Genomic DNA, 27,531 nt, shown 5'->3' with positions numbered 1-27,531 from the left:
TAATCATGGATGGATTCCTGAAACATTTCTGGGAGACAGGGAGAAGGATGAGCAGCGGCTAAGCAAGTGGGGGTGAAAGTATCGCCGGCGAGACGCGAGCAGCAGGACGCTCAACTTCCACGTGTTTCCTGGGTACCGCGAGGCTGCAGGAGCTAATGGGTATATGGGATTGATAAAAAAAAATCATTAAGAACACCGGCATCTTTTTTTGGGGGGGGGGTCCCCCCTCTTTTCTCTCCCCAATTGTATCTGGCCAATTACCCCACTCTTCTGAGCCGTCCCGGTCTCTGCTCCGCCCCCTCTGCCGATCCGGGGAGGCTGCAGACTACCACATGCCTCCTCCCATACATGTGGAGTCGCCAGCCGCTTCTTTTCACCTGACAGTGAGGAGTTTCACCAGGGGGACGTAGCACGTGGGAGGATCACGCTGTTCCCCCCAGTTCCCCCTCTCCCCGAACAGGCGCCCCGACCAACCAGAGGAGGCGCTAGAGCAGCGAACAGGACCCATACCCACATCCAGCTTCCCTCCCGCAGACACGGCCAATTGTGTCTGTAGGGACGCCCAGCCAAGCCGGAGGCAACACGGGGATTCGAACTGGCGATTCCCGTGTTGGCAGGCAACGGAACAGACCGCCGCGCGACCCGGACGCCCCTTAGAACACCGGCGTGTTTACAGGGTAAGCAACTTAAACACTGAAACACCCCAAATCAGAGCAGAAATACACTCGCCAGTTTGTGTTCCATCATCTCGCATGAGATGCATTGATATTGGTGGTCGTCAATGTTTTTGTGATACTTCTGAAATATTTGTGCTCAGTTTTCTTTACATACATCACATATGTCACAAACAGTCTTTCACACACGGAAACACACGTACCCATACACAAGGAACCACAAAGACACGTTCACATATACCATACAAATATAACACAGCCGTACAGAATTTAACCACAGACTTGTTGTAGTTGAGTACATATATGATGTATGTATATCATCTTACTGGCAGGAAATAGTCCTGAATGTATCTTTAGTGGTGCAGCGCATCTCTGGTAGGCGGAAAATATCAGGAAAAGATTATGATATTTAAAAAAAAAATTAGGTAATACTATGAAGCTTGCATCTATAACGCCCTATTAGCATCTATAACGCTCTATTAGCATCTATAACGCCCTATAAGTGTAGCTATAAGTCATTGTAAGATTCATTATAACCACGTATACGCCCTCACAACACCTCATAACCACCTTTATGATACATTATGTCAATTTAAAACGGATTTATGCATTATAAATGTGTCATCATTAGCCTGTTTATCTGTCAGATGTCATAATGCATCATAGCCAACTTGTTTTGCTGAAGTTTTGTAGAGATGCATAATGAGACTTCAGTGCTATTTCACATCTTCAGCCATAGACATTAGTCGTTTTAATACACATTATAGCAAAATGTGGGCGTTATAGATGCTTGTGGGGCATTATAGATGCTTATGGGGCATTATAGATGCAAGCTTCATAGAAAGTGTTACCATTTACTATGGAACTCTATAAAACGCCTTTTACGAGGGGAAATTCACACAACAATGTGACCGGTCTGTCAGCTTGCACGAGGCACTGCCACATCTACAAACACCATATTCATCCACAGAGAGAAAGCGAGGGTCTCACAGAGGAGGGGTGGGGGAGGGGTATTTCATTATGCATTAAACAGACAAACAACAACAACAGTGACAACAACAACATTGTTATTTCTGAGGTAGAACATCGACTTCAGCTTTTGGAAGTGCTTTATGTTGGATTTCCTCATCCACGCCGCTTCGGCAAGCGGGAGAGAGGAAACGACTTGACGATTCTTGACATCTGAGGTAGTGCAGCGCCTGATCTTGTACATCTCCTAACCGATAAGTTCCTCGAACGTGTAAAATAACCGAGCACGGGGGGGAGGGGGAAAGAAGGTGCAGACCCGAAACACTTCCCACGACACATTCATTCCGGCTGAGGTAGGTTTTTGTTGAATCCCAAGGTTCACATAGCCAAGTCTAGTGCCCACATGAAGGCCAGGAACTAATTGAAAAAAAAAATGAAAAAAAATAATAATGTCGATACAGGTATCACCAGAAAAACAAAGTCCTGAGACAGAATATATCAAATCCCTGGAGGAAGGCCAAGGTCTTCAGTAGATGAGATGGTGGAATAAGTGGTAGGCAGCAGGAGTCTTTGACATCCACAGAAAAATAGAAAGAAGACCAAATAACTTATAATCACCTTGACGAAGCAGTGATATTTATATTTATATATATATATATATCTATATATATTTATATAAAATAAAATAAAATCAACACTGTATGACGAGGACATTCTGGGGCCTCTATTCTGTGCTCTGCTGGCAACCAGAAAAATAACAAACGCGCCAAACTGCGAAAATCGAGAGAACGCTTCGATGGCCTGTCGAGCTTTGGGAAGCCGTCCATCGGAAGGTCCCTCTCCAGACCCAAGACCCAAGACACGTCCGAGTCCTAGATCATCTAGAACTTCTTAACTTGCAAAAAGAAAGGAAAAAAGGAAAAGCAACTTTGCATGAATGGGAAACTACCATGAAAGGAAACGCTTGTCGACCTGAGTGAGAGGAGAGTCTACGTGGACACTGGGGGGCAGCGCCGTGTGAAATGGTCTCTTGGCCTGGTCACCCTTGGTCCTGCCGGCCCGCTCTGCAGGCAGGGGGCTCCTGCAGTGGCGTCTCGTTGTCCCGCTCCAAGGCAAACTCGTCCAGTGGTATCGTAGACAGCTGGGTGTCGTTTGGCGGGTGGGAGACGAGGGAGGTCTCGGGCTGCAGACACAAAGCGGGGGGGGGGGGGTGGGGGGTGGGGGAGCAACTCTGTTAAGGGTGGTTTATAGTTTGGCGATTTACGGTCGTTGCCACCGGCGATAATTACATTTGATGGTCAGTAGAAACGACTTCTGGTTTATATTTCCAGCGATGAGCGACACCGTGGTCGTTACTACAGCTGTGCCCGTCGCTGACTGACATTTTACTGAACTTTGACACCCGTCGCTGGCTCGGTTGTCATGACAACATTGGAGGATGTTCCCAAATGCACGCAGAAGCAATTTAATCTCCTGGTCCTACTCCTCCGTGTCTTGAGAACAAATGACACAAATGCACATTCATATGTATGTACCCCCCCCCCTTTTCACCCCAATTGTACTTGGCTAATTACCCCACTCTTCCGAGCCGTCCCGGTCGTTGCTCCACCCCCTCTGCCGATCCGGGGAGGGCTGCAGACTACCACATGCCTCCTCCCATACACGTGGAGTCGCCAGCCGCTTCCTTTCACCTGACAGTGAGGAGTTTCACCAGGGGGACGTAGCGTGTGGGAGGATCACGCTATTCCCCCCAGTTCACCCTCCCCCCGAACAGACGCCCCGATCAACCAGAAGAGGCGCTAGTGCAGCGACCAGGACATATACCCACATCCGGCTCCCCACCAGCAGACACGGCCAATTGTGTCTGTAGGGACGCCCGACCAAGGCCAGTTCATACTTTCCACGTCCGTGTGACTTAAAAGTCATCGTCCGCGGGGGTCCGCGAGGGTCCGCGAGGCTCCGCGCAGCCCAAAACTTGTGACTGTGTGGTCTGTGCGCATAGCAAGCGCTACGGGTGCTTGTTTTGAAGAGAGGCTGTGCTTGGAGATCAGCCGTTACTCGTGTTTTATATAACTTGTCTTTGAAAGAACACAAACATCTAACACAAATATCTGTGAGACGCACAACGTTATGGCGCATCATCACCGCCACCAACTGGAGTGGAGTGTGGCTCGGGAAACGTGCACGCGTGGATCACCGGACTGATGCGGACTCTCGACTGTGGAGCGAATAGGACCACACGTGTGTCCGCGCGACCGGTACAAGTCTGCAGCTGCCCGCGGACACGGAAAGCAGGAAGTATGTCCGAGCCTCAAACCGGCCTTGGCGCTGTAACACTACGGCTGTGACATGGCTGACGAAGACCTCTCTGCTCTGCTGCGTTGTGTCCTGCCGCTTGTCGGGCTTCGTGTTTGATCTGCCGGTGCCGCCGACTCACCGTGTACGGGTCTTGTGAGCCGGGGCCGGAGAAGAGTCTCTCCAGCTCGTTGCTGTCGACCGGACTCTTCCCCGCAACGCTGCTGCTGAGCTGCATCTCTCCCCTGGCGGGCTGGTTCAGGCCAGCGCCCCCCTGGGAAGAGGAGGAGGACTCCAGCACCGCAATGCGCCCTGCTTGAGGGGTGGCCTGAACCGTTTTACACATCATTAACCTGGGGATTACAGGAATGTGCACGCACACACACACACACACACACACATCCCAGTTATAAATCCTCAACAGACCACTGGATTCCAAGAAAACAATTCCTGGGAGGTGAGTAAATTCTTTTTAAGTGTAGGCTGTTTGGCTTCCAGTCGGCTGAGGTATTGCTGCTGAAGAGATCGTCTTTACGCACCTGCCCCTGTAGCTGAAGACGAGGAAGAGCACACAAAAGACGATGCAGGTGACTCCAATGTGAATGCCGATAATGATGCCCGTGGTGGATGTCTTGCTCTGTTCATCTCTCACACAGTCACGCGGGGTGTGTAGCGCTGGACGGGAAGAGCACACAGGTGTGTAAAAATAGGACTGTAGAGCGTGTCAGAGAGCCCATGTGTGATGTATAAGAGACGTGCTGTGGTCAGACAGGCTGCGCTCAAGGCAGCAGACGATATATCTGATTCACTATTTCAGAGTGTTTTATTCTCCGTGTGTTGGAGTGGTGTGAAACAGGCGGCTGTTAGTCACCTGGCCTCTCCATCGCCTCCCTGAGTGAAACGAACCGCAAGGTAGCATTGCCATCCCCATGTTGGTTGTAAGCAAGCAGCTTTATCTCATAGACCAATGCAGGATCTGGACCGGGGGGGGGGGGGGGCGAGAGAGCAAGGTATTTAAATTATCATATTAGTGTGGACCACTTTACCAACTAAGTACAGACCCATGATGGGCTTCATTAGATTTTTTTTCTTTGAGGGAAATGGCAGTCCCATGAGTGTAAATGGAAGAGCATAAGGGTGTCAATCAAATCGAATGCCCACCCCTTGTTAAATGCCACTGTCACAAAATGCCATTTCATTTGGTCTTTAAGAACAAGACTAAAAGCAATACACACAATTTTCTACATTATCTCTCTATATATGCTGCAGGGATAGCACCCCATTAGCAGCCATAATACTGAATAGTCTTCTGTGGTTCAGACAAAATTGAAGTGTCTGCCAGGGATGTCCCTGGCAGACACTTCAATTTTGCTGCGTTTTAGAGAACCACAGAAGACCGCTCAGTATTATGGCTGCTAATGGAGTGTTATCACTACAATGTACATGTAATGTCTAAAATCATGATTGTTTCTCTTTAAAGAGCAGCTGAACCCTAAACTATTTTAGGGAGTTTGATCAATGCTGGAGCCATTATTAATGTTATTATCTGCAGCTGTGTTTACCCTGCTATGCTAACATCACAGAGTACCAAGCCCAGCCTGCCACGTCATCAAACTCACTAAAATGGTCTAGGGTTTGGTTACCCTTGAAAGGACACATGTAAAACAAGCTATGTAAGGACTGTATACAACATGTATATCTGATGTCTCACCCAGCTGAGTGAAGTTGTAGTGAGTGATGTTGCCAGGCAGGGTGAAGGGTCCGATGAATAGCGGTGTATGAGCCCTTCTGTAATAAAGCCTGAAGCCCTTGTGATGGCCCATCTTGGAGGAAGGCTCCCACATTGCCTGCACTACGCTGCTGTTCAGCACCTTGATGAAGAGGGAGGGGGGCGCTGGTACTGCAACACAACACCAACCATTATGTAAGACAGTGCCACACACCGCTTAACTAGCACATAAAATTTAATGTGAGAGCTATTTACATTTGAATTATGACCCGCACACTGCCTCACAGTACCACCAAGTACTAGTTTTAAATTCTTATATCTCACATTTAATTTATATTTCTAACCTTCAGCTGAATTACCAGTAGAACATTTGTTTCTTAATGCAATATCTAATTTACACACTGTTACAAATGATATGCGAAAAGTTATCATTATGAATATATAATTTCAAATGTTTCATGTGACTGTATGCAATACTGCTGTGTATATGACAGCAGTACTGCGTACAGTCTGCATGACAATCTCTGATCAATTTTACATTTAGATTCAACTGAGGCCTACGTTTCATTTTGAAAGGGCTACAATGAATGCAATTAAATTAGTTTTAATTAACTCCCAATTTTATTTATTTACAATAACGTCAACACTGTAATCAAACCTTTGTAAGCCACGCGAACTCTCTCAAATCAAATATTCCAAATTATTATTGGTATTTTTACTTCCAGAATCCCCTGTCCTGTGCATTGGCGTTGTCAACACCGGGCTTATAATTAGCACGAAATGTAATTAATTTCATTCCCGACCAACACTTGCTGCTGCCCGTGTGGATGTAGAGACTGAGTGAGAGGGCGGGGCTGGGTAACGCCCTCTTGTGTACAAGTTCAGTCAGTCAATCGGGCTGGTTTCACCAGCTGGACATGAAAAAGTTGGCTGCTATGCCTACGCCGGGTTTACCTCCAGCCCCGTGATAAATATTTACACCTGTTACACCATCTAAAACTATGATTAGGCGCAGCTACACCCAGTGTAGATGATGTCCATCCACGCTGACACATTCCACCGCGGTGATAGTTGCCACGCCATTCATGTTGCTATGGTTACAAAGTTAACATTTACTGGCGCCAACGAAGAGATTAGAAATGACTGCTGAGCTGGAGAAATGAAAATTAAATTACTCAGATTGTGAAACAAGAAAAATGATTGAACTGTACTGTAATAAGTATATGCTTATTTTAGTATGCACTCCCATCCACCCAGGCCACTTATGACAACGCATGGTGCACCCTGAAGCATCGTGAAGGACCCCACCTACCCTTCCCACATCCACTTCACCCTCCTACCCCCTGGCAGCAGGTACCGCAGCATCCGTGCTGCCTCCACCAGACTATGCAACAGTTTCATTCCTCAGGCTGCGAGGTTCCGCAACAGCCTGAACATTTAGACCTTCCAGAAAAGACCTTTTCGACCGTCTTTCTCACTGTCCGTGTCAGGTGTGCTTGTGATGTCTAGGTCTGTGAGGTAATTTTAGTTTTTAATGCACTATTTATTGCGTGTTATTTTTGTTTTTATGTGGCACTGTGGTCCGTGTGAAACGTAATTTCCTTACCTTGTATGTATGAGACATGCATATAAGGCAATGACAATAAAAGCAGTCTAAGTGTAAACAATGCCCTAGCTAATAAGTAAAAACAAGGCATCTGGCAGACGATAACAACGGCAGTCAATAATTATGATAATAATAATAAATGTTATTTTTGCCGCGCTTTTCAAAGTACTAAAAGACGCTTTACATATGTTAAGATAAAAAAATAAATTCAACACACCAACAACAAAACACAATAACCACATATTAAAAGCAGTTCTGAAGATATGAGTTTTGATTAATGATTTGAATATGGACAGATCGGTGCAGTTTCTGATGTGGTTAGGAGGGAAGTTCCAGTGGGAGGGGGCAGCTATGGAGAAGGCTCTGTCGCCCCAGGTCCAGTGCGTGGTCCTGTGTGATGGAGGCTGGCATCGGAGCAGCGAAGGCTGCAGGAAGGAGTATGGTATTGGAGCAGGTCTGTGAGGTGGGAGGGGTCCTGGTTGTGAGTGAGGAGAAAGACTTTGAATTGGATCCGTTGTGGGACAGACAGGGAGCCAGTGGAGGTTCTGGAGGACAGGGCTGATATGGTCACAGGAGTGGGTGAGCAGGCGGGCAACAGAGTTCTTGGTGTACTGGAGTTTGTTAGGACTTTGGATGATGAGCCGTAGAGGATGTTGTTGCAGTAGTCAATTTTGGATGTGATGAAGGCACGGATCAAGGTTTCAGCAGCAGAGAAGGAGACGAGCTATATTTCTTGGGTGGAAAAAGGCAGTTCTGGTGATTTGATTGACATGATCTTTAAAGGAGAGGTTGCTGTTGAAAATTATTCCAAGTTGCAGATGTGTGGAGTTATTGATGGTAAGGCAGAAGTTGCGAGTGGTTTTGGTAGGGGATTTAGGACCGATGATGATCATGTCAGATTTATCACAATTGAGTTTGAGGAAGTTAGCTTATATCCATGATTCATTTTCAGTGTAAGTTGTAGTGGTGATGGATTTAGTGCAGATGTAGAGCTGGACATCATCGGCGTAACGGTGGAAATGGAGACCATGACGAGGTATGATGTTACCAAGGGGGAGCATGTAAATGATGAACAGAAGAGGACCAAGCACCGAACCCTAGGGGATGCCTTGAGACACATGAGTGGTGAAGGAAGTAAAGTTGCTGATGAACTGTTGTCTGTTTGTGAGCTATGACTTTAGCCAGGACATGGCAGTACCAATGATGTTGAAAGAGGATTCAAGGTGGGAGAGAAGAGTGGTGTTGTTGATGGTGTCAAAAGCTGCATTGAGGTCAAGAAGAATGAGAATCCTGAGGTGGCCAGTCTGCGGAGAGGTCATTAGTGACTTTAAGGAGGGCTTTTTCTGTGCTGTGAGTGGAAACCAGATTGAAATGGATCAAACAGGTCTTTGGAAATGTGGCGAGCTTTGAGTTGGGAGGTGACAACACGTTCCAGTATTTTTGACCTAAAGGGGAGATTGGAGTTAGGCTGGAAATTACTCATGATATCAGGGTTGAGTCCAGGTTATTTTGAGGATGGGGGTGATAGCAGCCAGTTAAAGTGTATGGGGGACTGATCCAGAGCTGAAGGAGGAGGTAATGATTTCTGTGATGAGTGAGGAGATAGCTGGGAGACAGTTCTTAACAAGATTGGATGGGATGGGATCTAGAACACAAGTGGAGCTTATCATTCCTACCATTAAGTTGGAAAATTTTACAGAGGCTGTGTGGTAAAGAGGGGAGGTGGAGAGGGCGGGGGAAGTGGTGAGGTTGCTGTAGATGGTGTCAATTTTCGTTTGAAAAAATGAAAGAGTTGCACTTGTTAACATTGAAGGGACTGGAGATATTGTCACTGAGTTTGGGAAGTTTGTTTATTATGGAAAAGAGAGCCTTGGGGTTGATGGGACCAGAGTGTTTGAGGTGTGAGTAGTAGGTGGACCGGCCTGTGATGAGAATGTCTTTGTGTTGCTGAAGGTAGTCTGTGTAAGCTTGGAGATGCACTGTTAAACCAGTTTTCTTGCAAAGACTTGTGAGCTGGCGCTTACGGGATTTCATTTGATGGAGTTCAGGAGTATCCCAGGGAGCTGAGTGTGTGAATGAGACTATTTTGGTTTTAATGGGGGGCCAGCGGATCAAGACAGGAGTAGAGTGAGTCATTATAATAATTGACAAGACCGGAGGGATCATCAGACAGCTGGGATTGGAGGCAGACATTTTACTGGCAGGCCTGAAGGGGGAAGGGTAGATTTGAGATTTCTGAAGGATATTATGCATTTGACTTTTGGGATGGCGATAAGGATGTCAATGTCCATGGTGACTGATTGTCAGGTGGTCAGAGATATTGAGGTTCAGGCTGGAGAGTTGATGTATTGTGAGACCAGTGAAGCAGACCAAATTCAGGATGAGGCCCCAGCTGGAGGGGCAGTTGATATTTTATGTGAAGTTGATGCATTGTAGCCGTTCAAGGAATTTTATGATAATAATACATTTCATTTGTGGGCGCCTCCCAGAGCACTCAAGGACACCTTACAGAACCCAGTAAAAAACAAGCAGCATCCGACAGCATAAAATCAAAAAGCAGGGTAGACAATAAAAAGCTAACACAACAGGTAAGTATAAAATCATCATCTGCACAAAACTCAATGAAGCGTGGATCAGACTGAATATGCCAGTTTGAAAAGGTGCGTTTTGATGGGATTTGAAGGTTGAAAGAGAGTCAATGTTGTGGATGTCTCATGGGGGAGAGTTCCATAGGCGGGGGCGCAGAATGACTGAAGGCTCTAGACCCCATGGTAGTCAAGCAGGCCGATGGTGTAGTGGGTTGGAGAGCAGAAGAAGATCTGAGAGTGCAGCATTGCACTCTCACCTGCACCTAGCAGCAAACAGGTGAAAAGTTTGTCGACAGTTCTGTGCCTGTCGTTGACATTTATCCATGGTGAGGCTCGCAGGCATCGCAAAAAATACGCTATCGTCAATAGCGCACGCCAACAAACAGGAAACTGGTGCGACCGCTGCAGTAGAAACCGCAAGTCAGTGGACTAGTTATACACAGTGTTATGGGAACAATGTTTAAGGTAATACGTGATTTTGTCATGTAGGCATAGATGACACGAGTTAGAGGATATAAAATACTTCGGGGAGTTGATAACACAATTTGGACAAAAGCGAAGATGGTCAAAACGCCCGATAGTCCCTAAACGGTTGTACAAGTAAACAAGTGTTTCAATCCAGTCTGCTGCCATCAGGCTGCTGGTTTATTGTATTTGTGTAACACAAAGTGCCAAACATTACCTCAGTCAAATAAAAATGTAAAAACAGAATAAAAAAAGTAAAGCAGCAATTAATCACCGGTGCCGTAGGTTTGAGAATTCCCGTTGCCCTGCAGAGGTCCATTTTGCCCAGAGCAACTGTCTTAACATTACTGTTAGAAATTACATTTCAATTGAAATGTAATGTTTACAGTATAGTCACACAACGCAGTAAAATTACACGACATGTAGGCAGTAGTGTTCCAGGCAGAACAGCAAGGACCAGCCAAAAAAAAAAAAAATTCAGTGGGCGCTCTGCATGTGCACACACCCTAACCTCAGTCCCAGATGGTCTGGGCTTAGCCCAAGAACTTGTCAACTCCTAAAGAATCCCCTGTGCCTGTGTACCGTGTACGTGTCTGGAGTGAATAAACAAAGTAATGGTGGAAAAGTCTTTGTGCATGCATGTTCATTACTGAGGCTTACCTTGTGTGTGTGTGTGTGTGTATGGGTGGTTGGAAGACAGTGTAGCTCTGCCTGCACTTAGACTCACCCTCCCCTAGGGTACTCTCCGTTGCACTATCAGACGGCTTGCTGGCCCCACGGGATGTGTAGGCCTTGACATAGAAGGTGTAACTGGTGGAAGGCTCCAAATCCCCGATCACTTGCTGGAGCGTCACTTTGCTGACTGCCTCCTGGTATTCCATTTCCAACGGGTCTGCAGGTGGGAGAGGGAAGGAGGAAGAGGAGGGTGAAAAGAGGGAACAAAGGGTAGGATGAACGGGTGGTAGCAGGTAAGATATACATACATAGGGAGGAAAAAAGGAGAGCAGCAAGTTGGAGGGGTGGGGGAGGTGTAGGCAAGGGGGTGGATGGAAAATAGGATCAAGGGAGAGACCATAAATACACTCTGTTTCTGTCATCGTTTTATGGTTATTGCCAATTTCTCTGTTGTTTACCCCGTCGGAATAGCCCTGCTAGGTAATGGGTAATCAGATGTTGCCCCGGGTGCCTGGACATTGATGGCTGGAAGAATTGCGGGGATAGTGCAAGATAAGTGGAGACGGCACAGGTAAACGTCGGCGTTATGGGGAAGGGGTTACATGGGGTTACTGTCATTTAACCAGAGATACCCAGCCTTAACTAGTATCGAGGGCCAGCGCCCGACTCAACCCCGGGGGCCTTACTATCTTTGGAGGGTAATTAGAATGGCTCTGATTGGTTGGCCCCTCGGGGCCTGTAATTATCCATCTGATAACACTGTAGAGGAAGAGAGCAGCTGGGGCTAGGTGATGACGCACACACACACACACACACAAACCTAACCCCAACAGGCATTTCTAACCTTAACCATCAGATGGACAAAAAAAAACCCCAATATAACCTAAATTTGAACCCACCCATAACCCCGAGCCTGATCCTAATGCTAATCTTTAATATTAGACCTAAACCTGACTGTAAAAGTAGTCCTAAGCCCAGCCCTTCGCCCACAAACAGCACTTGTCTTTGTGAGGACGCTAGAAAATGTCCCCACTGGGCAGGTTATTGCAGATAACACTGTCCTCATGAGGACATTTGGTCATCACGAGGACAAATAAATCTGGTACACACCCACACCGTTAAGTCTCGTTCAGCTGCTGTTATGACTGCTGTCATGGCGGCAGGCGGGTGAGCGTGGCCGCGACGACGTCCGTATTTTGCTGTGGCCGTTGAACCCGATTTCCCATCCCTTGATCGTGTCCCCGCCTTTTTTTATCGAAGGGGCTAAAACAACGCTGTTCGGCTGCAGGTCCGAGGGGCGGGGGGTGGGGGTGGGGGGGGTCAGCGTGCACGCTCACCTGAGGTCCTGCGGATGTGCAGCACGTAGCCGATGATGTCCTGGGTGTTCTGGTTGGGCTCGTTCCAGGACACCTGGATGGCGTTGGGGGCGAGGGCCTCGGCCCGCACGGCGGCGGGCGCCCCGGGGAGCCCGTCTGCCCAGAGCACGGTGAGGCGGGCGCTGGCCTGCGTGGAGCCGGCGCTGTTCTCGGCGATGCACTGGTAGATGGCCTCGTCGTCCTGGCTTATGCCGTATATCGTCAGCGTGCTGCGGGTGGAGGGAAGGGAAGTGTGGAGGAAAGATGACGAGGGAACGAAAGAGAGAAGAAGGGGAGGGGAGAAGGTGGATGTACAGCGTTTCATCGTTTCAGAAATTCAATATGGCGACGTTAATGAAACCTTCCATCCGTGCACACGTTTACCTCGCTCACACCTACACAGCAACTCTCCCTCTTTCCATCTTCCTCAACTCCAAGTTTCTCCCCCCTCTCCCCATCTCGTTTCCTCCACCCTGTCGTTTCTGCCCCCATTTCTATATTTGTCCCCTTCATCACCACCCGACTCCACACACACCTGCCACCTCGCTTTACTTAAGTATTGAGGGTGGGGGGGGGGTGTATATATGCACGCTTGTGATTGTGTGTGTGTGTCTAAGCGCACACACTGGCCGGGCGTTATCAACCCTGAATAAATCCAGTCCTGTTATTCCGCGTGTCCCGAGGCGACGGAAAAATGAAACATTTAACATACTATGGAAATGAGGCCCCGTGGCACATAACATTCCTTCATGCCGTTTCCATGCCAAGACAATCTGAGCTGCACATAACGTGCGACACCGGCGGAGGAGGAAACGGGAGTCCTCCGCCGCCGACGGATCCACGGCCTCTCTGCAGACCGGGAAGGCCGAACGGTGCACGTCAGCCTCGTTAGACCCCTCTCCTTTGGTGCTCTGTCCACTTTCTCCACCGCCATGTCGTGCGGGGTTCGCTCCCGTTTTGGGATTCGGGAGATCAGTGGCAGTTGGAGAAGAAGATGCTGCCCCCCCAGAGTCACCTTGGTATCTCCAGGAAGGCTAAACAATAAGCCTCCGGGGTATTAGCCTCCTTTTGCACTTCTCAAGAACAACTGGTTTACCTTAGGATGGATCTCTGACGGGTGTTTTTTTTTGGCGGGGGGGGGGGGGTTTAACCCCCTTTTTTCTCCCCAACTGTACTTGGCCAACTACCCTATTTTCCAAGCGTCCCGATCGCTGCTCCACCCACTCCGCCGAGCCGCCGAGGGCCGCAGACTACCACACGCCCAGTGTTGCCAGATTTGAATAGCCCAATCACAGCCCTGAACCCGCCCAAAAATACCCCCCCCTTTTTTTTTTTTACTGCCGTTTAGTACAAGGTTTCGCTGTCGGTCCAGTGTGTGTATGTATGTAACACTAATTATGTTCATCAGAGCCATTTTTACCCCCCCCAATCAAATCAAAAGTAGCCCAATCTGGCAACACTTCACACGCCTCCTCCTCCCATACATGTGGTGTCGCCAGCCGCTTCTTTTCACCCGACAGTGAGGAGTTTCGCCAGGGGGACGTAGCACGTGGGAGGATCACGCTATTCAGGCGCCCCGACCGACCAGAGGAGGCGCTAGCGCAGCGACCAGGACACATACCCGCATCCGGCTTCCCACCCGCAGACACGGCCAATTGTGTCTGTAGGGACTTCCGACCAAGTGGGAGGCAACACGGGGATTCGAACCGGAGATCCCCGTGTTGCTAGGCAAGGGACTAGACCGCTATGCTACCCGGACGCCCCCTCTGATGGAAATTCATACACAGATGCTTCAGCACTGCCCACCCTAAGAGGGAGTGTGAGCTGATACAGAAGTAGGTACAGAGAATTGAACAGAATATTCCTTATTAGTCATTTTGTACCTTCATACAAATGAAATGTACTCTCTGCATGTAACCCATCCTAGCGGTGTAGCTAGGAGCAGTGGGCAGCTGCCGTGCACCGCCCGGGGACCAACTCCAGTTATTTCCTCCCATTGCCTTTGCCAGGGGCACATGTGAGGCTGCACCCTACATGACAAAACTATTTGGTGCTCTATAGCGCCCCTTGGCAAGATTCGGACGGCCGCAGAGGAATCCTGTTGCTTTTTGCCGGAACCGCTGCCGAGTTGACTGAGCGGAGCCGCCGTGGTTTACCCTTTCCGGGTACTGACAGCTGGGCAGGCTGTGCCCGGGGATTTGAATTCAGAGTTCCCTCCTCCTAGCCTTTACCTAAAGAGGCATCAACCCACAAGGCAGCAGGTGGTTTTGAAATCAGAGTTACCTCCTCCCATCCCAATGTGTTGGCTGGACTGGGCACCACGGGAGGTACCATACAGGTATGCAGGAGGACCAGATCTATCAGTAGAGACGTCGTCCTTAGCCCAAGGGCCCTTGCTGAGGTAAGGTGCTACCCCTGTGCAGCCTGCGGTTGCAGCTTAACGTCTTACCCGGACGTGAGTCCATAAATCTTATTGAAAGATTAACATGCCGGCCTTATATATAATGCATGGTTTGTTTGAGACCAAACCGCGGACCTTTGAAATAGAAGATGAGTAAAGAGGTGTGTACTCATACCAGACCAAGAAATGATGGATCAGTAAGGACAGTGGAGTGTTCTTCCAGGTCAGCGGGTATTAGGGAGGAGTGAATCATTCGATTACCTTTTAAAAATTGATGTGCTGTGACTGAACTGTGTCTCTTCAGTGGGCCAGAACAGGCTACGGGGTAGAAGAGGTCATTATTCTCTCCAGTCTGCCAGGTGGATTCAATCTGGGCAATTATCAGGTTGGAGAGGCCCCTTCTAGTTCACCCTCTCCGAGCCAATCTCACCTCTGACCCCTGAGGTGGCAGCAGTCCCCAGCCTTCTGCTAGCCGCTCAACCATCACTTTTCTGACAGCCTTTCATTTCAGGGGTGGATGGGGTGTTTTCAGACAGGCGACCTGACCAGACGCCAAAGACGCAGGATAGAGGCCCCCGGGGACACGCTACCGGATGTCAGCAGCGCTGGGCCCCTTGAATGTGTGAGGAGTATTCTGGGAAATTTCACAAGTCACTCCTTAATTCAGCCGGTAGAAGCAGCCAAACATACATGTGATTACACACACACAGACACACACACACACACACACACAGACCTGACACAGGGATTGACGCTGCTGCTGTGTAGCGTATGACACTCTGCACCTGCTACCTCACTTCCTGGCAGCAGGGCCTTTGCCGTTTTGATGGGTTGACGGCCATTTTGTAAATAACGTGTATGTCTTTGTCCAAGTGTGCGTCTTTGAGAGGCACTCGGGTTTGTGTGCCCGCGAGCCCGTGGTAGAGCAAGAAACCCGAGAGCGTGAAAGCTGGAAGAGAGAGACATTTTCATCTCGCTGCAGCCACTTTGCTCATTTTCCACTTGAACTCTTCTGATTTATTTGTTCCCAAAGCGGCTTGCGCGCTATTTTAAGGAAATGTCAAGGAGGGACATTTTTTTTCCAACAGTTTAGAGCTCTCGGTAATTTAGATGTCTGGACACACCACGTGAAGTGGTTTTTCTGTTTGTTTGTGAGTGGTCACAGAGATTGGATAAAGAGCCATTAAGATCTCTTACGGTTCCCTTCAGAGGAGATTTGCAAGGTCGCTCGCTCGCGACTCACACAGCTGTATTCAACAGACAGCCATACAGTTTCACCTTCCTCGACAGTAGTCGGGGACATTTTTATTTAATGGGACTCTGACTTGATATTTGTAATCGGGCAGAAATTTGATGGCCCGGGTCCAGATCTTTTGAATCCGCCCCACTCCACCAAGTTGACTGATTCTGGTCTGGCATCATAACATGAAACAGCGGTTTCTTGGTTGAAAAAGCGATTACGGGCATCCGGGTAGCATGGCGGTCTATTCCGTTGCCTGCTAGCACGGGGATCGCCGGTTCGAATCTCAATGTTACCTCCGGCTTAGTCAGGCGTCCCTACAGACACAATTTAGTGTGTCTGCAGGTGGGAAGCCGGATGTGGGTGTGTGTCCTGGAAGCTGCACTAGCGCCTCCTCTGGTCAGTTGGGGTGCCTGTTCGGGGGGGGGGACTGGGGGGAATAGCGTGATCCTCCCATGTGCTACGTCCCCCTGGCAAAACTCCTCACTGTCAGGTGAAAAGAAGCGGCTGGCGACTCCGCATGTATGGGAGGAGGCATGTGGTAGTCTGCAGCCCTCCCCCGGATCGGCAGAGGGGGTGGAGCAGTGACCGGGACGGCTCAGAGAGCAGAATACAAAGGGCCAGGTACAACTGCGGGGGAAAAAAATGGTTAAAAAAGGGCAATTATCCAATGAGCACCGCAGGGGGGGGGACTAACGATTAGCCCATCAGTTCCATGGGCGGGACTAACCCCGCTGTCAAGCTGTGCGCCGGAACCAAGGACGAGTAATAACAACAAGGCTGATGCTAGATCCAACGGGGTGTAGGCACGGAAGTAGCCATGATTGGCTGTTGCAGCCGTGATTGGCTGTTGCATCGGCCAATAGACAGCGCAGAACCTCGAAGTGCACTGACTTGACAAAAAACGATGTGCACTGAAACATTTAGCTAGCTAGCTTACAACTGACCTTAACATTGCCAGATTGTACTGTAACCCTAACCCTAACCCTACCGCTATTGCTATCGCTAGCTAACTAACGTTAACTTAATTCGCCCCAACTATTGCTCTGTCTGTCTATTGGCCGACGCAACAACCAATCACGTCTACTTCCGTGCCTACACCCCATTGGCTCTAGCATCAACCTAACAACAATGGTGACCGCTATAGACAAGATATACGCCGCTATCAAGGCTGTTCTAAATCAGTGGTTCTCAACCTTTTTGGGGTCCTGGACCCCCTGCGTATTTTTGATCTACCCTGAGGACCTCTCCACCTGATCTGGGGGAGAGGGGTTGCAATTTGATAGAAACAGTAGAAACTGCATTTTAAATTGCATTATAGCATTTATTCACTCTTTGGGGCAAAAACAAGAGCTTTCAGTTGTAACTTAGATATATGTAACAAAACAGAATTCTTATGCAGTAACTTTCAGATATATGTAACAAAACAGAATTCTTATGCAGTAACTTTCAGATATATGTAACAACAGAATTTTTATGCAGTAACTTTTAACAGTGCAAACGGGAGCGAGCTCTCTTATTAAAATACAATAAATTACACTTGTGAAACAGATGTAATTAGAGAAAAAAGTCATGTTACCCTTTATAGTTTAGGTAGATAAAGGTCTCAGTCACATTTGAGTAAAATAATCCTATTTCTATAAATGTCATAGGATCTTTTTTTTAAAAGATATTTTTTCACGGACCCCTTGCAATTACACCACGGACCACTAGGGGTCCGCGGACCCCCGGTTGAGAAACACTGTTCTAAATCGATTAAAAGTACCAATTACTTTGAAATCCGAACAGCACTCTGCTTGGAAGGCGTTTATCCAAAGGGGAGGTGTTTTCTGCGTTCGTCTCATCTACCAAGCTTCCCCTCCGGTACTCGAGGAAATTGGTCGGGGGAAGCAAACAGTGATTGCTATTTCTTCATTACTCGCGCTAATGGAGGCCCAAATCAAGGAAGCTCGATTCGACGGCGATGCCGCTCGGCGTGCACAGCGACAGGGATATTTTAAACGGCCAACGCTCGCTTGTGTCGACAGAAAACGAAGTCAGGTCCAGGCGGATACCCCGGTCTCCGGTGTACGGTTAGGGAGTGGAGGCAAGATGGAAATGGGAGTGTGACGAGTTGACAGTTCCGTCTGATATCAGACAGCAGAGTTGAAGTGTTCAGGGACAAGGTTGGACTGAGTGGACCGGTTCTACCTTCAACTACAGTTTTAGCCCGGAGACCTTCTCAACGCAGCCCTGACTTTATTCACAGGGATAACGGCTTCTAAAGAGGATAAGGTCTCATTCTTTACTCTGAAACCCTAAGAGAGAGAGAGAAAAAACAAAATCTTCAGTCAAGTTTCCCACAAATTTTTGTTTCGGTGCGGCGGTGTAGCCTCTAAACGGGGGGACCCGGTAGAGCCGTTCGGCTGCCTTCGTCTGAATTAGTATGCGGCGGAGAAGGGAGGGCACGGCGAACCCCGCTATATTTCTTTAGATAGACCCGTACTGAGAGGGGAGAGAAGAAAAACAAAGGGGGAGCGAGAGCATGACAGTGAGTGAGCGAGTTTGGTGCCAGTTATTTTGGGGCAATTTGCTTGTGCTACGGGAGCCGCGGACCCAAGCTGTCCTGTTCTGACAGGCCAACAGGTTGATACCATCATTTAATCATCAGTTCAAGGCCACTTCACAGATTGATGGACAAGGCCTCAGGATGGGGGAGGGGCTGACAGTGGTATGTGTGTTGGGGGGGGGCGTGGGGGCACTGGAGAGGGTCTGTTGTGCAGCTCCCAAGGCTGTGTTTACCCTCCATTGTCACTGAGCAGTATCCAAATCACAAAGCTAAAGAATGGCCTGCCCACTCTGGATCTATGCAGAGGGAGCTAAATGGGGAGGGGGGCGGGGGGGGGGCGCAATGCGCTTGTCTTTGCCTAAGAGGAGAAAAGGGGGATCTGGGATATGACTGATTGCAGGCTGGGTCAGAGTTCAAGGCCAGTGCCCACAACTCAGCTCCCTGAAATGGGAGCGGGGATAGAGGGGCGGGGGTGGTAGCAGGGCAGGGGGGGGGCGGCACACAAAGGGGGCACAGACAAGCAGGACAGATTGTGCTGAAAAAAGGGAAGACCCCCCAATGAAATGTGCGGGTCTGTGCAGCAGTTACCCGTTCCCTTCGGAGTTCGGATCGTGAACCTATTCCTGACGAGGCCTCGCTCCCCCTACGGACCGGCGTTGGGCGCCATCCTTGCAGAGAGCCAAAAACAAAAAAACTGCTTAATTCAGAAACACGTTAAGACACTGTTTGCGCAGTAATAACGCGCCATAAAAGAGCCACGCGGTTCACGTCGATCAAGACCGTGAATCCTCTTTCTCGAGCGCGGCGCTACACAAAGAGGCCTTCCTTTTATTTGCTTCGCTCGCTTGGTCCGAGGATTAAACTCCCGATGATCCCGCTATCACGCTCCGGCGGCTAAGTACGGCTTTCCGACGTTAGGCCCTCTAATCTCGAGATCACAGCCCGGAGGTGGTTGTTTAGCGGGCGAGCCGGGTTTAGAGACTTAAAACGGGTGAGGCTGGGTCCAGAGGCACATAATGAACAGCGGATCTCTCGGAGGCGTCCTCGCTGGCTTGCTTGGGGCCCCTTGCGGACCCAAGCAAGCCAGCGAGGACGGTCACGACGCGTTCCGGTGACTTTCGCTCGATGAAGGATTGCGCGGGAAAACACCTCCGATGTGCCATGAATCAATATGGTTTCACGCACCGGCAGTTTCACCACGTCAGGCCCCGGCTGTCGAGAGACGAGGCCCCGCCCCCCCCCCCCCGTCTGTTTTTTTCCACCGCGGACCACTGACAGCTTGACAGCATGTCACACACTGAAGGGGAACAAGGGGGAAATGATAATGGGGATTTATAGCCGCCGTACACCTGCTAAAAAAAAAGAGAAGAGAGAAGGATCTCGAGGCGTTACCCCGTTATCAGCGACAAATACCAGCTCGAGCGTGCACGAGAGGCGAGCGTGTGCGGTTGCTCTGTACTGCGGCAGCCTCGGTCGGCGAGGAGAGTCGACGACAAAGATAAACAGGCAGGCGGATCCCGCCACACAAGTTAGGAAGCGGCTTACGGGACAGCGGTGCCTCGGTAAAAGCGCTCGTCTTCGCCAGACAGTGAGGAGTTTCACCAGGGGGGGGGACGTAGCGCGAGGGAGGATCACGCCGTCCCCCCCCCCCCGAACATGCACCCCGACCGACCAGAGGAGGCGCTAGTGCGGCGACCGGGGCACATATCCACATCCGGCTTCCCACCCGCAGACGCGGCCAGTTGTGTCTGCAGGGACGTCCGACCAAGCCGCAGGTAACGCCGGGATTTGAACCAGCGATCCCTGTGTTGCTAGGCAACGGAATAGACCGCTACGCTACACGGGCGCCCGCAGTTGTTGACTGTTTGAGATAATCTAGTTAACGCGCGGCCACATTTAAGATGTTTTTTTGGGAAATATCTGAAACCCCAAATTTAGATTCTGAATCACACCAGTGAGCAGCCCAAATGCCCCCGAACAAGCCAGGTAACCAGAGAACCGGGCTTTTCACTGGAATAGGCACTTAATGCTGACTGTGTGTGTGTGTGTGTGTGTCTGTGTGTGTGTGTGTGTGTGTGTGTGTGTGTGTGTGTGTGCGTGTGTGCGTGTGTGTGCGTGTGCACTACCTGCTCACGTTATTTTACACACACAACTAGAAAAAAAAAGAAAAAGAAAGCCAATAATCTCTAACTGGGTCAAGTTCAACCACTCTTTTCACTCTTAATCTGATTTCCACCGGGCCCAGCCCAGTCCAGTCGGGCTGGGGGCTCGCACATCCGTGGCGGCGTGCCAAAGCCAGCATGGGAGACCGAGCAAACACACACACACACACACGCACACACACGCACACAGCTACACCTTCAGCAGCCCACTAGCGCTTACATTAGCAACCGATCTGGACTTCCTCCGACACCGTCGCAGCTCACGCGGCCCCTCACATCCGCCACCCCTGTTTGTGTGTGTAGCGGCGTGCACGTGGATCCAGCGTAAAGGGCAACACGTGTGCATTTGCATGTTTGATTACGTGCGCGCACAAACGAGGGGTGGCGTGCGCGGGAGGGGCGTGCGCGGGGCTCTTGTTTGCTGTGTGATTAATGTGTGAGTGAAACGTGCAATCGATTCCCCTCGCTTTTCTTGTACCATTTGCTCTTGAAGGTCAACATCATAAGAGATGGCTGGGCTGGGGGGTGGGGGGGGCGGGGGGCGCTCTGAAGCCTTTTCTCAATCACACACACGAGGATAAATACATACACAGACCAACATGTGCGCACACACACACACACACACACACACACACACACACACACACACACACACGGTAATTGAAATCTCCGCGCTCGGCGTGTCGTAGGTTTTGTTAAGCCTCCCCCGTCAGATCCGAGTATGCCTATATGTAAGAATAGAGTCATTGTGCAACCCCGGAGCAGCTGCATCTCATTTGCATGTCATTACCCTTGTTACGAGTCTGCAGAGCAGGATGTGTCCGGTAGCACAGCATCCTCCATCCTCTCGGCAAAACCTGCAGCTCAGGAGAATAACAGGAGACGGGGGAGAAACGGCCGAGGCCCGCGGGTTCGGGGGGCAAACCTTACAGAGAATCGGTCACCTGCTCTTCTTCTTCTTCCTCTTCTTCTTCTTCTTCTTTAGCCATCGGGGCAAGAGCGGCAAATTTGAGGTCCGCGAGGTCCCCCGTCTATCTGCGCCGCCGCACGACCCGTTTGGATGCGCATCAAGTCTCGCCCGCGCCTCGAACGGCCGACTGCATTTCCTGGTCAACTAGCTCAGTTTATGAGCTAATTAGCTAATGGCGGCGCCCAGGCCGAGGCCCCGGCTCTTCGGCCAATCGCAGAGCGCGATTTGTGATGCATGAGGCCGATCTAGATGGTCACACGCTAATGGCAGCAAGTAGCAATACCGTGAAGCTATTATGAGGCCGCACACTCCCCTCCTCCTCCTCCTCCCCCGCCTCCCTTCTCCTCATTTGTCCCTCTTGCCAACTCATCATTTTTCTCTCTACCACCTTTCAATCTCTTTTCTTTCTTTTTTTTCCCTACATCTTTGTCAGGACTCTCATTTGTTTCTTCCCTCTGGTCTCTCTTCCTTTGTCACATCCTCTCTAATTCAGAGTGGGTGGGTGGTGGGGGGGTGGTGGGGGGAGTGCAGCAGTGTGTGTGAGCGATGGAGGTCTCTGCTCCCCCCTGCCCTGGGCATGGGCTTCATTCACTGCACTAACTTGCAAATATTGATTTTTCTTTGGCGTATTAAATGTTATCACTTCATCTCCTCCTTTATGAACAACATCAACAACGTGTGGAAGGTCTCTCGAAACGGGAGGTGCCGACGGAGCCGGGCCGTGTGCAGCGAGGCGTAACGGAGTTCACGGCCGACTTAAGGTTTTCTTTACGGATAGGGAATGTATATCCCTCAGCATGCACACACGTTAAACAGACCCGTTAGTAGGGCGGACACTTAACGCCTTGTGACAGTGAACAGGACAACACAACACAACACACAGACCTGATGATGACGTGCCTGCAATACAAACCGTCGTGTTGTCAAACCGCGGCCCCTTACCCCTCGTCTGAGCTCGTTGGAGGTGTGCGAAGCTATAATTTAGACAGTCGGGCTACATTGGACAGGTCTGAAATGTGAAAGGGCCTCGGCTTTGGTTAATCGCTAAACCCTGGCCTGAAGCAAGGCCAACATCCGTAGCGTCGATTTGATTGCGGGGCGGTGGGACCTGTCCCTACAATATTTTTGATGATCTCAGATGTCTTTTGCCATTTTAACTCCCTGCCCGCTTTCGTCTGTCAGTATTGGGTCTATGCAGAGTGCGGGTTTCCCGTTGATTTGGGCGAAAGAGAGAGAGAGAGAGGGGAGTGACAGAGTGAGAAGAGAGAGAAAGAGAGAGAGAGAGAGCGAGAGAGGGGAGTGAGAGAGAGAGAGAGAGAGAGGGGAGTGAGAGAGTGAGAGAGAGAGAGAGAGAGAGAGAGAGAGAGAGAGAGAGAGAGAGAAAGAGAGAGAGAGAGAGAGAGAGGGGAGTGACAGAGTGAGAAGAGAGAGAAAGAGAGAGAGAGAGAGCGAGAGAGGGGAGTGAGAGAGAGAGCGAGAGAGAGAGGGGATTGACAGAGTGAGAAGAGAGAGAGAGAAAGAGAGAGAGAGAGAGCGAGAGAGAGAGCGAGAGAGAGAGAGAGAGAGAGGGGAGTGAGAGAGTGAGAGAGAGAGAGAGAGAGAGAGAGAGAGAGAGAGAGAGAAAGAGAGAGAGAGCGAGAGAGAGAGGGGAGTGAGAGAGTGAGGAGAGAGAGAGAGCGAGAGAGAGAGGGGAGTGAGAGAGTGAGAAGAGAGAGCGAGAGAGAGAGAGAGGGGGAGTGAGAGAGTGAGAGAGAGGAGAGAGGAGTACAGAGAGAAGAGAGAGAGAGAGAAGAGAGAGAGAGCCTCTTGCCTATCTAAAGAGAGAGAGCGTGAGAGAGAGGGGAGTGAGAGAGTGAGAGAGAGAGCGAGAGAGAGAGGGGAGTGACGTGTCTATCCCTCTATCTCCTTCTCTCTCTCCGAGAGCGAGAGAGAGAGAGAGAGGGGAGTGAGAGAGTGAGAGAGAGAGAGCGAGAGAGAGAGGGGAGTGAGAGGAGAGAGAGAGAGCGAGAGAGAAGAGGGGAGTGACAGAGTGAGAGAGAGAGAGAGAGAGAGCTAGAGCGGACTTGAGATGTAGCAGAGAGAGAGGCGAGAGAGAGTGAGAGAGACTGAGAGAGTGAGAGAGAGGGAGAGAGAGAGGAGAGAGAGAGAGAGGGAGAGAGAGAGTGAGAGAGAGAGAGAGAGAGAGAGAGGAGAGTGAGAAGAGTGAGAGAGAGAGAGAGAGAGAGAGAGAGAGAGAGAGAGAGAGGGAGTGACAGAGTGAGAAGAGAGAGAGAGAGAGAGAGAGAGAGAGAGAGAGAGAGAGAGAGAGAGAGGGAGTGACAGAGTGAGAAGAAGAGAGAGAGAGAGAGAGAGCCTTCTGACCCTACAACTACATCCCTCAGTTATAGCCAGTGCTTAGTTATTTAGAAGTGTCCTATACTGGGCGGGCATCCGGGTAGCATAGCGGTTTATTCCATTGCCTACCAACATGGGGATCGCCAGTTCGAATCCCCGTGTTACCTCCAGCTTGGTCAGGCATCCCTACAGACACCATTGGCTGTGTCTGCGGCTGCGAAGCCGGACATGGGTGTGCGTCCTGGTTGCCGCACTAGCGCCTCCTCTGGTCGGTCGGCACACCTGTTCAGGGGGGAGGGGGAACTGGGGGGAATAGCATGATCCTCCCACGCGCTACGTCCCCCGGTGAAACTCCTCACTGTCAGGTGAAAAGAAGCGGCTGGCGACTCCACATGTATCAGAGGAGGCATGTGGTAGTCTGCAGCATCCCCCCCCCCCCGGATTGGCAGAGGGGGTGGAGCAGCGAACATGGACGGCTCGGGGAGTGGGGTGATTGGTCAGGTACAATTGGGGAGAAAAGGGGGGGGTCTATATTTAAATAGTCAATATTCATATTGTTCTTGATATTAGTCAATTGATTGAGGAATAATTGATGATGTTGCTAACGCGTTAGCAACACGTTGCTAACATGCCAACGCTGCCTGAACATTTCGTGATGTTGACATTATCCACTAAACATCTTATTGGTGGCAACCTCACGGCGAAATGCTGTCAGAGGAGAAATCAAATCCTCATTTGTGAAGCGTCAGAGTGTCAGCAGCACACTTCATACACCGAGACAATTCGAGGCGCTTTACATAAAGGCTTAAAGAGACTTTAAACGAGATGCAAAACACGATACAGAGCTGAGATAAGAAGAGAATATTAAAAAAGCAAGATAAAGAACGAAAAGGAAGACATTAAAAGGTAACCAGAGATGGAGAAGTAATACAATAAAGGCGAATCGGACGGAGCCACAACCTCCCACTTAAAGTGCAACCAGCCATGGAAAACTAAGCGGAACAGCAGCTGCAGAATAACACTAAGTGCAATTGGGTCTTTACAACATTTAAAATCAGAGGGGAAATCCCTTTAAAAGTCCTTTTCGGGGCTAATTATGCAAGTATAGTACAGCAAATGTTTTGCAGACCCACACCCCTTGTGTGCAGGTTGCAGACCCACACCCCTTGTGTGCAGGTTGTTAGTCCAACAAACGTTTCAAAAACGTCCCTACCCATCTCGAAACCAAACCTGCGCCCTCGCCAGCATCCCCCGTTAATCCTTTTTTTTTGTGCAATATTCCCAGGCGGTACTGCAAGGGACGAGTCGCCATAAAATTGTGTGTAACAAAACATAAACAGCCGCCCTTATCTGAGGTGCTGGGAATGGTTGTTGACCTTATTTCTGGATCGCTGTCCCCGGGTATCCCAGGGGCGCCGCCTTGGGAGAGCGGCCGACAAACGGTCGATACAAACCTCCCCGTCAAAAGCTTAAATGAAGCTCATGTCTCGGCACGCACGTCTCCCGAGCCGCTGTGTCATTAGACGGGGCAGACACCGCCACGGATAGGGCATTTGATGCTGCCGGTGATCAGACGGCGCCGTCCCGCCCGGCGCGGTGCTCCGAGCTAATATGCGTGTGCACGACACGAGCCGGGTGTGTAACTCTGGGCGGATGTGCTACAAGGCCACCAGTATGGGACACGGCGCCACCGTCCTGACGGCAGCAAACGAAAGCTGTGGACAAGCCGGGTGGAAAGATGTGAGTTTTGCTTAGATAACGTTAAAATAGCCTACAGATATTTACCAGGAACTAAGCTGTAATACGCTTTACTGAGACAGGATGTGCAGCAAGCAGCTCACGCCCCTTAGTGTGTGTAATGAACATTCAAAGTACAGCTGTTTGTGACAGCCAACGTGTGTATCGTTAGTTTTATATGTACCGCACGCTCATTAAGTATGCACAATAAATACACGGATACCCCCCCTCCCCTTTTCTCCCCAATTGTACCCAATTACCCCACTCGTCCGAGTCGTCCCGGTTGCTGCTCCACCTCCACTACCGCATGCCTCCTCCAATACATGAGGAGTCCGCCAGCCGCTACTTTTCACCCGACAGTGAGGCGTTTCACCAGGGGGACGTATGGCGTGGGAAGATCCCGCTATTCCCCCCCCCCCCCCAACAGGTGCCTCGACCAACCAGAGTAGGCGCTAGCGCAGTGACCACACATCCACATCCGGCTTCTCCACCCGCAGACACGGCCAATGGTGTCTGTAGGGACGCCCGACCGAGCCGGGGGATAACGCAGGGATTCGAACCGGAGACCCCCCCCCCCCCCGTGTTGGTAGGCAACGGAATAGACCGCCAGGCTACCCAGACACCCCCATACGCAGATATTCTGTCACGTTTCAAACACGGGTGTCGTACACGATACGTAGTTAGTAGACACGTAAGCAGGCGGTGGCGGTATGTGCGGGTATCCGAGTGTGGTCCGAGGTACTAACCTGTTGTTGTTCCTGAGTTTGACGTGACCCCCCGGCTCCAGGATCTGCCCATTCTTCAGCACGTGAGCTGGGGGAAGGGCTCGCCCTGCGCTTGGCAAGTGAAGATGGCGGTGGTGCCGATGGGCCGGGCGATGGACTGCGGAGGCAGCACAAACTCTGCCGGGGCTGAGGGAGGCAGGAGAGTTCGGGGGGGGGGGGGTTGGGGGGAATAATCCAAGAGGGGTAATGGCAGAGAGAGAGAGAAGTGTCAGAACAAGAAAAGACAGACTGACGAGCGTTCACAGACAGTTCACACGACGCCCATAGTTACGTTTCTGAACCGCGCTGCGAATTTATTCGAGGCGTGAGCCGGAGCGCCGTCCCGAAGGGCAACATTTTCAATTAGAGGAGGCGTGAAAAGTGGTGGACCGAGAGGTGCTGCAGACAGTGGGCGAGCTAGATGTGCAGGTCATCGACAGAGAGAGCGAATAGGAGGCGGGGGAGGGGGGGGGGGCTCATTCTCGTGCAGAACTAACGCTGACTTGCACCAAAAAAAAAAAAAAAACCCCTCATTAAAATGACGTGGACGGATGTCTTTTCCACTCCTCAACCACTTTTCCATGAAATTCAAAGCAGGTAATTTGTAATCTAATCTCATCCGGCCTCGTCCCACGCCGCCAGCAAACAACCACAGCCCATCACAGATCATCATTTATGCATATTAAGTGGCTCGCTGCTCGCCGAGTGGTGCCAACAAGGTAGTCCTGCTCACATGGCCGTCACCTTGACCTTAACCCGGTGTTTCAATTTCTCTTTTTGTGGCAAAACCCATTTTGGCTGACGGATACAGAGGTACTGTACCACTTCCTGTGAACTTCCTGGGCCACCCGCCAGTTGACCATAATTGAATAACGTGAATTATTTACGGCCGTAATAAGCTCGCAAATAATTGTTGAGAAGCACCGAAAGGCAATTTCAAGGCACGCCCCCAGCGGGACCCCCGGTTATTTGATGTTAGCAGACATACGGTCGCCTTCCGTCCCACTTCCTGGGCTGTT

At 50.2% G+C, this 27,531-nt stretch overlaps 1 protein-coding gene across 1 annotated transcript in view; it reads right to left on the bottom strand.

Annotated features, from left to right (window-relative positions):
• Window positions 1-2,682: 2,682 nt before the first annotated feature.
• igdcc3 (immunoglobulin superfamily, DCC subclass, member 3) overlaps window positions 2,683-27,531 on the bottom strand; it is a 90,524-nt gene continuing 65,675 nt past the window's right edge. The window contains 10 exon segments of the mRNA XM_056278816.1: window positions 2,683-2,820; window positions 4,081-4,291; window positions 4,478-4,613; window positions 4,810-4,914; window positions 5,650-5,838; window positions 11,054-11,218; window positions 12,339-12,586; window positions 26,495-26,555; window positions 26,558-26,659; window positions 27,501-27,526. Of these exon segments, the coding sequence (XP_056134791.1) occupies window positions 2,683-2,820; window positions 4,081-4,291; window positions 4,478-4,613; window positions 4,810-4,914; window positions 5,650-5,838; window positions 11,054-11,218; window positions 12,339-12,586; window positions 26,495-26,555; window positions 26,558-26,659; window positions 27,501-27,526 (1,381 nt within the window).

Source organism: Lampris incognitus, chromosome 4 (genome assembly GCF_029633865.1).
Source record: "Lampris incognitus isolate fLamInc1 chromosome 4, fLamInc1.hap2, whole genome shotgun sequence".
Classification (NCBI taxonomy): Eukaryota; Metazoa; Chordata; class Actinopteri; order Lampriformes; family Lampridae; genus Lampris; species Lampris incognitus.
Note: the sequence above shows the minus strand (reverse complement) of the source record. Positions and strands in the feature narration are given on the sequence as shown.